The sequence below is a fragment of the Vigna umbellata genome, chromosome 1 (assembly GCF_029865625.1).
Source record: "Vigna umbellata cultivar VRB3 chromosome 1, Vumbellata_1.0, whole genome shotgun sequence".
NCBI classification, from domain to species: domain Eukaryota; kingdom Viridiplantae; phylum Streptophyta; class Magnoliopsida; order Fabales; family Fabaceae; genus Vigna; species Vigna umbellata.
The window spans coordinates 84,747,817-84,761,651 of record NC_142165.1 but is presented as its reverse complement, the minus strand read 5'-3'; the positions used below and the strand labels follow the sequence as shown (position 1 = coordinate 84,761,651).

The 13,835-nt window shown below is 34.4% G+C and overlaps 1 protein-coding gene across 4 annotated transcripts; it reads left to right on the top strand.

Annotated features, from left to right (window-relative positions):
- The first annotated feature begins 9,837 nt into the window (after window positions 1-9,837).
- LOC124828469 (protein RBL-like) lies at window positions 9,838-13,690 on the top strand. 4 transcript variants are annotated; one of them, XM_047301777.2, is made up of 7 exons: window positions 10,007-10,024; window positions 10,251-10,349; window positions 10,975-11,043; window positions 11,172-11,268; window positions 11,484-12,574; window positions 12,655-12,916; window positions 13,370-13,690. In XM_047301777.2, exons 3-7 carry the CDS (start codon window positions 11,035-11,037, stop codon window positions 13,549-13,551), a joined length of 1,641 nt encoding a protein of 546 aa, XP_047157733.1. In that variant the 5' UTR covers window positions 10,007-10,024; window positions 10,251-10,349; window positions 10,975-11,034; the 3' UTR covers window positions 13,552-13,690. The 4 variants fall into 4 exon arrangements, with proteins under 4 accessions (XP_047157726.1, XP_047157733.1, XP_087960649.1 ...); XM_088104523.1 differs by lacking the exon at window positions 11,172-11,268 and having other exon boundaries at window positions 10,009-10,024; XM_047301770.2 differs by lacking the exons at window positions 10,975-11,043; window positions 11,172-11,268 and having other exon boundaries at window positions 9,838-10,024.
- The last annotated feature ends 145 nt before the right edge of the window (window positions 13,691-13,835 follow it).

Genomic DNA, 13,835 nt, shown 5'->3' with positions numbered 1-13,835 from the left:
TTTTTCTGCTTTTCAGGTATGGTTTTATTGAAAAAATAAACTAATTTTTTAAAAAAAAAAACGCCCAGTAGACGTCCGTTAGTGCACAGTCAGACTTCTATAGACGTCTGTTAGTGCACACACGGACGTCCACCCCCCAGCTCCTATCTAAAACAATTCAGCAAGGTAGACGTCCGGGGGGAGGAGGCGGACGTATATATAGACGTCCGTCCTGACACAACGGACGTTTATATAGGCGTCCGTCCAGACACAACGAACGTTTACATAGACGTCCGTCCAGACAAAACAGACGTTTATATAGGCGTCCGTCCAGACAAAACGGACGTTTACATGGACGTCCGTCCTGACACAACGGACGTTTACATAGACGTCCGTCCTGACATAACGGACGTTTACATAGACGTCCGTCCTGACACAACGGACGTCTGCGCGACGTCACCCACATAAACGTCGGGCGTACGACGGACGTCAAAAGACCAAAATATCAAACGTCTAAAGCCCTTTCTGCACTAGTGTCAATATCATTCTACTTTAAAAGTTATATGATCGAATCATATAAAATATAATACAAAGCAGCAAAATGAATTAACATAATGATATATCCCAAAAGTAAGAAGAAATCTTAGGAATTGCACTACGATTAATCATTTGTATTGTGAGGATCAACCTTAATTTCAATATCTCTTAAAAATTTAATCATGAATCAAATTGTATCCCTAATATTATTAGTTTATTGAATGATGGAAGTTATTTTTTTGTCTTTCTAGGTATAACGATGTTTGCCTTTGTTGACAAAGAGATAATATAATTTATTTATTTATTTATCCGCCTCTAACTTGTTTTACGAGTGGATTAACTGATGAGTTTGAAGAGATTAAAATAAGTTAAAAACATAAAAGTACAACTAATGGTTATATTATCCCAAATCATAAAATAAAACAAAACATTACTCAAACAAAAATAACTTTTTTAATAAAATGAATTAGGTAAAACTTAATTGAGTTAATACTATTTAATATCTTGAAATTGACTTTTTTTTTCAAAACTCATTATAAATTTAAAATTCTTTTTATTTATAGCATATATATAATTTTATATTAATCTAAAATTATTTTATGTTCCATTTAAATTATGTAATATATATTCTACAAAATATACTAAATATGAATGTTGATAATCTTATTTATAACATTTCAAAATGTATAAACTTCTAAATAAAACATCATATGTTCTAATGGTACACAACAAATAGATAAGAAAAACATATAAAATATTGTTACAATTATCCAAGTAATAATTATATCAACAAAATATATGTACTAAACTTCCTAATTATTGAGTCTCACAAAAGAGTAAAGCTACTATACAAAACATCTATACATATACATAGTACTAAAATCCAGCATATCACTCAACCACATCCTCGAGCTCCAACAAAGGTAAACTATCACCTATAACATCCTTTGCTCACACTAACACGTGATCATTGCAAAAGAAAAGAGAAAACACACATAAAAAGGAAGTAGGGTAAGCTACTATACAAAAAAAATTAGCATAGCTCAAAATAACATATCAAGTTTTAATTCAACCTTCACGACATTCTATCAAACACATAATCATACAAACAATTGACTCTAGATTCAATTATTCGGATACGATGCTTTGACATAAACTTCAATGAAGACTTGCACCCATAGTAGTATTTATACTCTGTAGAGTTATAAACAAGGGTAACTCGACCTACTACTCATGAGGTTAATCTTTCACTTCTAAGACTCAAAAGTCTAGGGTAAAGACCTTCTACTATTCTCTCCATCACCCCATTTATATCTAAATAAATTGAATGATTGGTAGAATATTATAATATCCGCTTTCAAAAATCTTCATGTCAAGCATTCATAACAATGATCTCAAACACAGAACCTTTCACTAAGATTTGTCTCACATCACATATCATTCATACTCATTATCACATTTATATCGAGCATCAATAAACATCAAATCATGTATAGTGTAACTCAAAATTAAACAACATAACTTAGAGAAACCAAGAAAAAAAAATTGTAGACAACAGGCGCCCAACGCCAAGTCTGGCACCCAACAGTCCAAACTTGTAGTGGAAAGTGGCACTCAGTGCCACAAACCATCGCTTAGTGCCCATAACTTAGAGAGTTCTCGGGTTTTTTGTCGTTCAACGACCCAATTGGGCGTTCAACGCCCTGGAGCCCAGTGACTCTCAAGCTTGGTAGCGCTCAATGCCACATAGGGTCGCTTAACACTATACCAAATGATAACAACTCTAAATCTTGATCCTAATGCACTCAAGACTTATCCAAATGACCAAATCGATATTCTTAGCACTATAGCTAATTAGAAAACATGTTTATACTTCAAGTTTAATACAAACTTTCTCATTTGGACAAGAATTCAATTCATTAGATAAAGTTAACTACCCAAAAACACTAACATCATATTTCACATAATGCAGACCAAATTTTAGCAAACTTGGGGGCTAACCTAGTCCTAATTTACACAAAAATAAACTTCAAACACTAAACTAACTTTAATGACTATTTCTCTAACATCTCACCTCTCAAACCTCCCAATTGTAACCCAAAACCAAATATCCTATGAACATATTATTAAACCAAGATTCAACAACCAAACTAGTTAATCAACATAACAATTCCAACATCCATTCATCAAAACTCAAATGAAATTCAATGACTTGTCTACAAACAAAAATTCATCAAATTCAACTTAACAAACCAAATTTCATCAAACAACTCAACATACCAAATGTCATCCAACAATTTTGTTACTCAAATTAATTGTCATAACATCATACAAACATCAATTCGTACTTGTCTATTTGTTAAAAGCATCAATAAAACTAGTTTTCTTTACCTGTTTGATGATCAGATGGCTCTAAAGGCTCTAAAATCTCTCCCACAACTCCAAGAGCTCTATTTGCTCCTACAAACCACAATAACTTGATCAACACATACCTTTACTATCACTTATCAACAAAGAGTTTTAGAGAAAACTCAGACCTTAAATTAGAGAGGAAACATAGATACATGCAAAACGCCTAAATCAAGAAAAAGAGTAAAAATCAACTCTTTAATAAAAATTGATCGATTAGAAATGAAAATTTCACCTTAAGGGTTTTTCAAACAGTATTTGATTTTCAGACATATGAATAGAGGGGTTAGATATTTTAGAGGAAAGGTCGAGAAATATTTGAAAGAAAAAGTTTTAGAGAGATAAAACCTTTTAAATAATGAAACTTTTTAATAAGAAATTCTATTTATACTTTTGATATTTTTAAATTAAAATAATGGAGTATCATTATTTAAAACACTTTAATACATCTAATATTTGATTTTTTAGAGTCTTACCTTATTATTGATATTTAATTTCAACAAAATTTAACAAAAATTATTATATTGAAGTGAAATATAATTTACGCTTAAATTTACGAAATCCAAATTTTATGGATAACAAAATATTTAGTAAAAGTTACATAATATAATTAATTTTTCTTCTAATCTATTTATTTATCTATTTATCTATATCCATATATAAATGGAATTTTTCTATTTTTTATGTACGTATTCTTTTTTTCTAATTTTACCTTTCAAAAAACCATTATTTTAAACTAAAATAATTATTTTTTCATTTTTTCCTAAAATCATTAATTTAAAATTAATTATTTTTTAAAATTACTATTTATTTAAATTCAGATATTTTCTTAATAAAATTAATTATCTAAAAAAGAGAGCATAGTCATGTGTGTCCACTGTTTTTATTTAACTAATATATATATATATATATATATATATATATATATATATATATATATAAGTAAATTAATAATAAAATCCAAAAAAGAAACAAATAAAAAAACCTAATGAAACTGAAATTATCTAACTTCGGCGAGAAAGTCCAGTATTAAAATCACGTAATAGAAAAAGAAACATTGATGCTAACGTTCTTTTATTCCTGATCGTCTTCTTCGTATCAGTTATAATAATAATAATAATAATAATAATAATAATAATAATAATAATATTTATGTAGTTATCAATTAATACAACTAAAAAAAATTGAATTTACCTTTTTGTGTAATTAGTGATGGGTACAATTATTTAAAGATGAATTTAATATTTACGATGTTGTGTAATTTATTCCATATTGCATGTAATGACCGAAAATAGTAAAAAGGAGATTTATTAAATATATTTTGTTACCAGATTTATTATTTGATATTATAGGCAAAACTCTTACATGTGTTGAAATGAACATAACATCAAACCAGTCCTCTGCACATCAAAATGTAGAGCAACCCAGAAAGAAGCAAAGGAAGAGAAACATGAGCAGCTCTGCACAGTGAAATAGATTCTTGCATTTCCTCTTCCACAATAGTTTCTAATTTCATAAACCTTGAACGTCTTCGATAATGAGAGTTTAAAATGGTTGGTGCAACTTCACCAAAACATGCCAATGATTTTGGCTTTCTCATTATCATTAGAAAACAATGGTTGTACAAAATAAGGTAGTCAAATGATATTCAAGAGACAACTCAATCGATTGAATATGCTTTTCAATTACCAATATTCAAATATATTTATAGGTTACACTGTTAACTCCACACAATCTAAATATAGCTTTTACACTAAAAAAAAGGGACATTGTTAAGGTTCAACCACAAAGGAACTAACTTCCACATAATCTATTTTTTTCCTATGATAACTAGATATTTGGTCGCATTTCTGAAAATAAGATTCTTTCTCAAAAAGGATTCCTTAATTAGTGTGGAGTTTTAAGGAAAAAATAAATAAAATATGGTAAAAAAAGCTGCCACGAAACTTTACTTAAAGGATGAAAATAAAAGATAAAAAAAGGCTTGAAATTCAAATTAATTTTAGAAAATGAAATTATAGATTTCGTCAATAAATTTATTTAATTCCATTGTTTACTTTAGAACTTGGTTTCATACTCAAAAGTATGAAAATATTAAAAAAAAATAGTATTGTAGAAACGTTAAAAGACTAGTATTGTAAACAATATGTGCCTAAAGTTAAAAGACTAGTATTGTAAAGACTAGTATTGTAGATTCTTTTTTTTTTTACTTTGTTTGTTTTTTATTTAACTTTTTTCATTTTTTTTAATTTTTCTCAAATAAATTAAATATATAATTTTAATTATTTTTTAGAAATAAACGATTAAAATTCAACATATCCTCTGTAAGGGCCTAGAAAATTATAAGGCCATTGGGCCCAGTTGGAGGCAGCCAAACCCAAACTAAGGGAACATGACCTTAGCAAGGGTCTTTCCCCAAATTGTTAGATTCTTCTTTCTGTTTTCCTTTCTCACTCTAAAAAGAAACTCTTGTCCTAAAAGTTTTCTCTGCCTTCTCTTTAGATACCCAGAACCTTGAACCATAGAAAGTTGATTCTGGTGCTACCTAAGCGTCTGCGGAGTAGAGGGTTTCATTTCTATCAAACGTTCTCTTCATTCTGAACGGTTCTGTCAAGTTTCGCTCTGTGTGGAGGGTACTGTTAGGGCACTCCAGTAGGATATACTGCTCAACTTCAAGGTAAGGGGAGCTAGTTACAATTTTAGATGATGTATGATATGCTTGTCTGATTTATTTTGCTTTTACTGTTATGTTGTTTTGGTGATGAACATGTTTAAATTGCGTTGGTTGAAAATGAAGAAATTGTGTGATCATGCTATACTGATGTTGATTTTACCTGGATATATTTGTTGGTTGTATTGACTGTTGTTGGAGAGGACTGGAATATGTAATGTTGGTCTTGGGGTTAATAAATAGGTGTGCAGGTACTGTGTTAGCTTACGGTAAAGGAAAGTGAGATAAGGGAAATAGGGCAAGTAGAGTCTAAAACACTATAGGGCAGTTTGGATAACTTAGGTTACTGAATTGGGACTTGTTGAGAGTACTGTGTTGGTAGGATAGAGGAATCTTAAAAACCTGAGTTGGCACATCCCTGATCATAGAGCAGCCCTGGCCTGGTCCAGTACGTTATGACTAGTCATATGTGTTGGCGTCGAAGGTGAGACTGATGCGTTCAGACATCTGATTCTTCTCCGTTGACCAACTGGGTAGTAAAGAGTGGTTGAAATGGAATTGATGAGTTGGTCTTGCTAGAAGAGTAAAGGGTTAAGAGAGTAATGTTTTATGCCTTTTGAGAGGAACTGAGGTAGAGGATTTGAGCCTAGGGAGTCTTGAGTGAAATTGGACAGTGGGGCTGGCTGGTATGAGTCTATTAGAACTGGTTAGGGCCATAAAATTGAGCAAAGCCATTAGCAACATGGTAGGATTGAAATTGGATCCTGAGTTAATAAAATTGGGTTTGGGGTCCTCTAGTTATTGAGTTAGATGTTTTGGAGTAGAAATTGAGTTGGTTTAGTACATCTAATTCCTATCCAAATGACCAATGCAATGCTTTACTTTCATCTATAAACATGTTTCATATCAATATTAGAGTTACAGATTTTAATTTGTTCATTTGGATATGTCTAAGATGCACCAAAACCAGAAAAATCACGTTGATGTCAAAAACTGATAAGAATAATCGATTATCTCACTTGATAATCGATTATTTTAGTCAGAGAGTTGTATCCTCTTCAAAGCTCTCGCAAATAATCGATTATCACATATGATAATCGATTATCACATATGATAATCGATTATCACATATGATAATCGATTATCACATATGATAATCGATTATTGTCGTCGGAAAATCATTCCGGACAGTTTTGGGTGGTTTTCGGGGTTCTGGATGTCCGTTTTGAACGTTCTTTAGGTCGTTCTGGGGGGTTTTGACCCTTCCGGAGCCATTGGTGAGAGTCTCCAAGCTGTTTGAATTATTTAAGTATTGAACATTAAAAGTCCTAAAGAAATTGGTGTTAATAAGTGATGGTTTTGTGAAAGTATGTAATGTATGAGTTGTTTTTATGACATGGTTGATGTTGTATGATGATATAAATGAATATGAAGAGGACATCTCAGGGAGAGATGACTGAAAGTGATGTGTGGGGTGATGATGTTGTTGTGTATAACTGTATGGAGCTTTGAACTGGTATGTCTATCCCTACACTCGAAGCACTGTTCATACTCAGATAGAGGAGAGCAGTGTAAGTGGTGAGAGTAGAGGAAGGTCCTCGTCTATAGTCTTTGACTTTAGATAGACAGATTGTGGGATTTACCTTGCTAGTGTTGGGGAGGGCCAGCTGAACTATGCAAGTGCAAAGACGACCAATAGTTCGACAGTTATACAAATCCGGATGAGTCGTGTGAGTGTGTGAGTCGTGGTTTAATGGGTATGTTTTAATTGTTCTTTTATACGTAACTAAGCATGATAACATGGATTGATTGTACTATATGTTTATTTCTTGTTTACCTAGCTCACCCTTGCTTCTGTGTTGTGTGCTGTTTGGGTATGTTTTTCCTTTGCGATGATCATCCACTTGGATGGGAGCAGATGTTGTCGAGGAGGTTCGCTTGGAGCAAGAGTTGGAAGATGCTGATGCTGCAGTATAGTCTTTTTAGGATTTCTAAATAAGAGTTGGTGTTATTTTGAAATAATCAAAACTGTTTAAGTTTTATATTCTGTCCTTTATTTGGATGATTGTAATTTCGTATTTAATTGCAAGTCATACTCTAACTGTTCTCTTTATTGGGAATGTTGACTCCTAAATTATATGATGTGGTTACTATATTTTGGGATGTCACATCCTCACTTTCAAAATTGTAATTAAGATATACTAAGGGTTTATTAAAACTTTTAAAAACACAGTAAAAGTCACTAATGTAAGAAAAAAGGCAACTCAAAGAATGAATTAGTTTGACTTTTTTTCTCAACTAATAAGAAACAAGAGAGAAAAAAAAAAGAGAGAATCAAAATAAGAAAAAAAAAGTAAAAGTAAAAATTAGACCTAAAATAATAAATATTAATGAAAAAATATTAATCATGAAAAATTTATTTAGAATTTAATTTTATATATTTTTATTTTATAATTTAGACATAGGGTTAAATATGTTTTTAGTCCCTGAACTATCAAGCGATTTTGGTTTTAGTCCCTACTCAGAACTTTGATGGTTTTTAGTCCTTATTGTTTTAAAACTCTGAGTAATAGTCCTTAAAATTGGACGGTGTTAAGTTTCAGTGGATGTGGCAAACGGCGTTGCCACGTGATCACTGATTTGCTCTATTCTCTGTCTGCCACGTTGGATGTTTAAGTATTTGAACTGAGATTAAGTCTGTTAATTACGTTCTGAAGGTTGGAGTTGGCAGCGACGCGTCGTTTTCTCTCGGCTTCACTCATAATTTCTTCTCTGTAAGGCTTCTGCATCATTATCTTGCAATCATAGACAACTCGGACAAAACCTCGGATGCCTGAGACTCCCAATTATAGACAACTCGGACAAAAACTCACTCTTACCTTGACCACTATGATTACACCTCTTCACCGCAACAGTGTCACCACTCTCAGGCAGCACACCCTTGTACAGGGTCCCAAAAGCACCATGACCAATGACCCTATTAGCACTGAACCCCTTAGTGGCAAATTTCAGCTCCTTTAGCTAAACTCCTTTAGCATTCTAATAATCTCCGACTCAATAGATTGATCAAATTTCTTCATTCGCTTCACCTTCTTAGAATACACCCAAATGAATGCACCAGCAAAGAGCGCAAGATGAAAAGCACCAGCAGTCACAACCCCAGCAACAGTCACAACCCCAGCAACAGCCCCCATAGTACCGTTCGAAGAAAACCCCACATACATGAAATCATTAAGATACATACCGACATCGAGATCCACCTTCAAAATCGGATCTTTCGGCCTCACAGTCGAGTACGAGACCCACACAGCGGTGGAATCGCCGACAGCGGTGGAGTCCGGCGAGATGACGAAGGTGAGGCCACCGCCGACGAAGGATGGATTGAGGTTGGTGACAGAAAAGGAGAAGAAAGTGGAGAAGCTCGCCAGAGAAGGGGACCCTTGTTGCCGGAATCTGATGGGGTCAGAGTAAAGCGCTCTGCCAGCAGCGGAGTTTGGGACGGCGGGGTCAGCGCATTCCACATGGAAGGCGTGGTTGCAACCGGGAACGAGTCGAGCGGGTTGGTCGGTGGCGATGTCGTCGAGGCAGACGGCGCATTCGGAGCCCATGAGAAGGTCTTTTCCGGTGATGGAGGGAAGCTTTTGGAGCTGCGAGGGGGAGAGGCCGGCGTCGGAGACGTGCTTGGTCGGTAGGTGGGGATCGGGGTGGTGAGTGCTGGCGTACCATAGAAGACACACAAATTATGAACCCTAGAACAACTTAATTAATCAACTTAATCTCAGTTCAAATACTTAAACATCCAACGTGGCAGACAGAGAATAGAGTAAATCAGTGATCACGTGGCAACGCCGTTTGCCACATCCACTGAAACTTAACACCGTCCAATTTTAAGGACTATTACTCAGAGTTTTAAAACAATAAGGACTAAAAACCATCAAAGTTCTGAGTAGGGATTAAAACCAAAATCGCTTGATAGTTCAGGGACTAAAAACATATTTAACCCTTTAGACATATGAATTGGGTTTATTTTTGAAAGAATTAATTTTTTTAAATTTATATTTGAATATAACTTATTTAAGTTTATATTTTATAAAGATTATATTTATTTGAACTAGTATTCTAATATGTAATTTTATTTTATAATTTAAAAACTTATTTTTATTTAAAATTAATATATATATATATATATATATATATATATATATATATATTTGCAAATATTTTTCCAACAAATAAAAAGATGTTTGTTTTTAGACGGACGGTAGAAGATAGCAGTACGGTACACGACGCGACCGTTGCCTGTGTTCCCTTTTCGTCTTTCGCCATTCTTGGTCTGTTGCTTCTGTTTCCCCTTCCACAGTTAACTTCATCCTCTCTCTCTGAATCTGCACTGGAAGCTTCCCGCAACGATGAACGCACAAATCATTGGTTTGTTTTCTTCTTCCAATTTCTTTCTCTTACGCCCCTTTCCTTTGTTTCAGCAACCCAACATAATCTTTTTAAACCTTTGTTTTTGTTTATGTCCGTAACACTCAATTAGTTAACCTTTGACAAGTTTAAAAGGCGTACTCACTAAAATAACGAAAAAGAAGTTACTTTTACTTCCATTAATGGGTACCAACTGACATTGTTGTTATTTTGTGCAATATTGAAGACCCCTTGCAGGGAGATTTTCCTGAAGTGATAGAAGAGTATTTGGAACATGGGTGTATGAAATGTATTGCTTTCAATCGTCGTGGTACACTTCTTGCCGGTAATTCTCTCACTCTCCCTTTTAACATTTTTTTTTCAGTTATTTTAATAATTTTACTTTCAATTTTGTGTCATCATTCTTTGTCCTGAGACATATTCTTCACCCACCATACTCTGTGAACAACAGTTTTTGAAATCTTTTTGATACAATAGTTTTGAAAAATTGAAAAAAGAAAACAATTAAATACAACCTAGGTCTGTCCGTTTTGCTTTGCTGTTCTTTCTGGCAAATGATGATTCTTTGTGACATGAAGTATGATTGCTTTACCAATTTATAATCGCTCGTGTACTGGAACAACGTGGTATGATATGGATGACGTGGTTTGGTTTGTTTATGGTTTTTAGAATGTCTTGATTATTATATATATGTATGTGTTAGGTTGTTGTGCTAAGTTGCTATGTGCTTTAAGCAGTGTGTGATTTGGTTGAGTGGGGGGAATAGTCGTTTTTTTTTCATTGAAACCAGTATATTGAGTCATATAATCACATGAGTTGAATTAGTCCTTGTGAATGTACTAAAATGGCTTGCATATTTGTTATTGAAACTTATCCTGTGTAAAGCCAAATGTTTGGCCTTGTTGGTTGATGGAAAACATAGATAATGCAAAGTTACCTTGTGCAAACAGTCAATCCTTTGACAACAAGGCTGACGAGGTTCATGATGGAGTTGTTGTAAACTTGAAGATATGCCATGTGTGAGTTGATGATTTATGGATTATGTTGGCAGTTATCATATGTCTCCGGTCATTATGGTCTAGGAGGGAAGATATAATGTTTTTGGTAGTGCTAATTATTTGAAGAATTTTGGTCTGTGGGCATGCAGAATTTTGTTGGGACTAATCTGTATAGATATGCTGAGTGCGTGGGGAGATTTTCTCAGCAGTATTGGCCCCCAATGGGGTCTAGTGGAACCATGGAAGGTTGCACAATAAGATCATCGCCACATTCATACTGAGTATCACTTTCGGATCTATGCAGTAGTTTCTTGTTTTGATGCATAAACTCATAGCATGTCTGTTTTTATTTTGAATGTTTTGTATATAAATTTAATAAAAAAGATTAGTTTTATGAATTATTAATTGGAGCTGTTATACATTTTCAGCTTTCTGACTCTTGCTTTTACTAACTAAATCAGTTGGGTGCAATGACGGAAGTTGTGTTATCTGGGATTTTGAAACGCGGGGCATTGCTAAAGAGCTCCGAGATAATGATTGTTCATCTCCAATAACCAGTGTGTGTTGGTCAAAGTGTGGTAACCGGATTCTTATATCTGCTGCTGACAAGTCACTTTTACTGTGGGATGTTATGAGTGGTACGAGAATAACAAGAATAGTTTTACAACAAACGCCTCTGCATGCTCGTCTTCATCCGGGTTCCTCTAAACCATCTCTTTGCCTGGCATGCCCTCTCTCATGTGCACCTATGATTGTTGACTTGAACACAGGAAATACAACTTCTCTTAAGGTTTCTGTCTTGGAGGTATCTAATAATGGAGCAACCCCTGCCTCACGTAATAAGTGTGCTGATGGAATTACCTCCTTTTCACCAACTGCTGCGTGTTTTAGTAAGAACGGAAACCTAGTTTATGTGGGAAACTCAAAGGGGGAAATTCTTATAATTAACCATATAGATAATGAGGTGCGTGCCATGGTTCCTATTCCTGGTGGTTCTGTAGTGAAGAACATTGTGTTCAGCAGGAATGGAAAATATCTTTTAACAAACTCAAATGATCGAATAATCAGGATCTTTGAAAATCTTCTACCTCTGAAAGATGAAGTTAGAGCACTTGTTGATCTGAATGAGAACCTCAATGATCTAGAAGGTGTTGAGAAGTTGAAGGCTGTAGGGTCAAAATGCTTAACTTTGTTCCGGGAGCTTCAAGATTTAATCACGAAGGTTCACTGGAAAGCACCTTGCTTCAGTGGGGATGGTGAGTGGGTTGTTGGTGGTTCTGCCAGTAAAGGAGAGCACAAGATTTACATATGGGATAGAGTTGGCCGTCTAGTCAAAATCCTTGAAGGACCTAAGGAAGCCATTATTGATTTAGCATGGCATCCTGTACGTCCTATTGTTGTATCTGTTTCTTTGAACGGCATAGTTTATATCTGGGCTAAAGATTACACAGAGAACTGGAGTGCCTTTGCTCCCGATTTTAAGGAGCTTGAGGAAAATGAGGAGTATGTGGAGCGAGAAGATGAATTTGATTTGATTCCCGAGACTGGGAAGGTAAGCTAGTGTTAGATAGTCATGCTGGTTTTCTTTTTATTTCCCTGTTAAATTTTAGTCTTAAGTTCACATTCTTTCAGGTAAAAGAATCGGATGTTAATGAAGATGACGAAGTTGACATTGTAACCGTGGAGAAAGATCCTGGTTTCAGTGACTCTGATATGTCTGAAGAAGAGTTATGTTTCCTGCCAGCAACTCCCACTTGTGATGTTCCTGAACAAATGGACAAGTTCATAGAAAGTTCTTCCAAGTTGGTGGACAGCAATAACTCAGGATCCCCACTTTCGGAAGAGGCTGGACCAAATGAACATACCACGAATCATAACTCAAGTCCACTTGAAGGTAATGTCAAGCCTTACACTGTACGCTAGAAGCTAAGTATTTGGATTCTTAAGAAATCTTGTTTTTCAAAAGAAGTGAACTATTGAACCCCGAATATGTAACTCGTGCAGCAAAATTATTGCAAGGAACCTTTTAGTTTTGGTCTCTTCCTTGTTTTCAAGCAAATTTACTGAAGTTCGCCTGTCCACCATACGTAGGGCATAATTGGTTTTCAATGTACATTAAAAAATTGTTTGGTTTTCAATTGCATTTTAGACCGAGTTGTCTTAAATTTGCATTGCAAGTTAGTTTGAAATGGACTAAAATGAGAGTTACTTTTGCAAAGTGAAGATAATTCAACCTTAAGTGTGCGAACTTTTAGTTCAAACATTTACATAGACTCTGATTGTCTGTTACTAAAGAAGGTTATGTTGTGTGTGCAATTGTTACATAGTCTTTAAAATTGCTTTGCAGATGATGCTTGGGGAACACGAGCTAAAAGAAAGCGGAAACCTTCAGAGAAGGTGTTGGAGTTGCAGGCTGAAAAATTAAAGAAACCCTCAAAATCTAGCAAAGCATCAAAATTCAAAACTAAACCTGTGGTTGATGAGGATGGTAGTAATGGTTTTTATGGTGATGAGTTTTCTGATGAATAATAGCGTATTGCAAATTCATGCCTGTAAAAGCATATTTTACTATAATTTCTTGTCTTTTACTTTTATGCCTGGACACCTGTTGTTACTGCTGAGAGAGATAGAAGTGTAGATATGGTATGGAGACAACTGAAACTTGATATGTTCCGTTGGATTAGATGCATCTGAAGATTAAAATTAAAACCATATAAAAACAGCATTTTGAATCCTAATGAACTGAGCTTTTCTCAAGTTCTACATGATTTAGCCATTGTTCCTTGATAAATGGCAAGAATAGATGTAACACT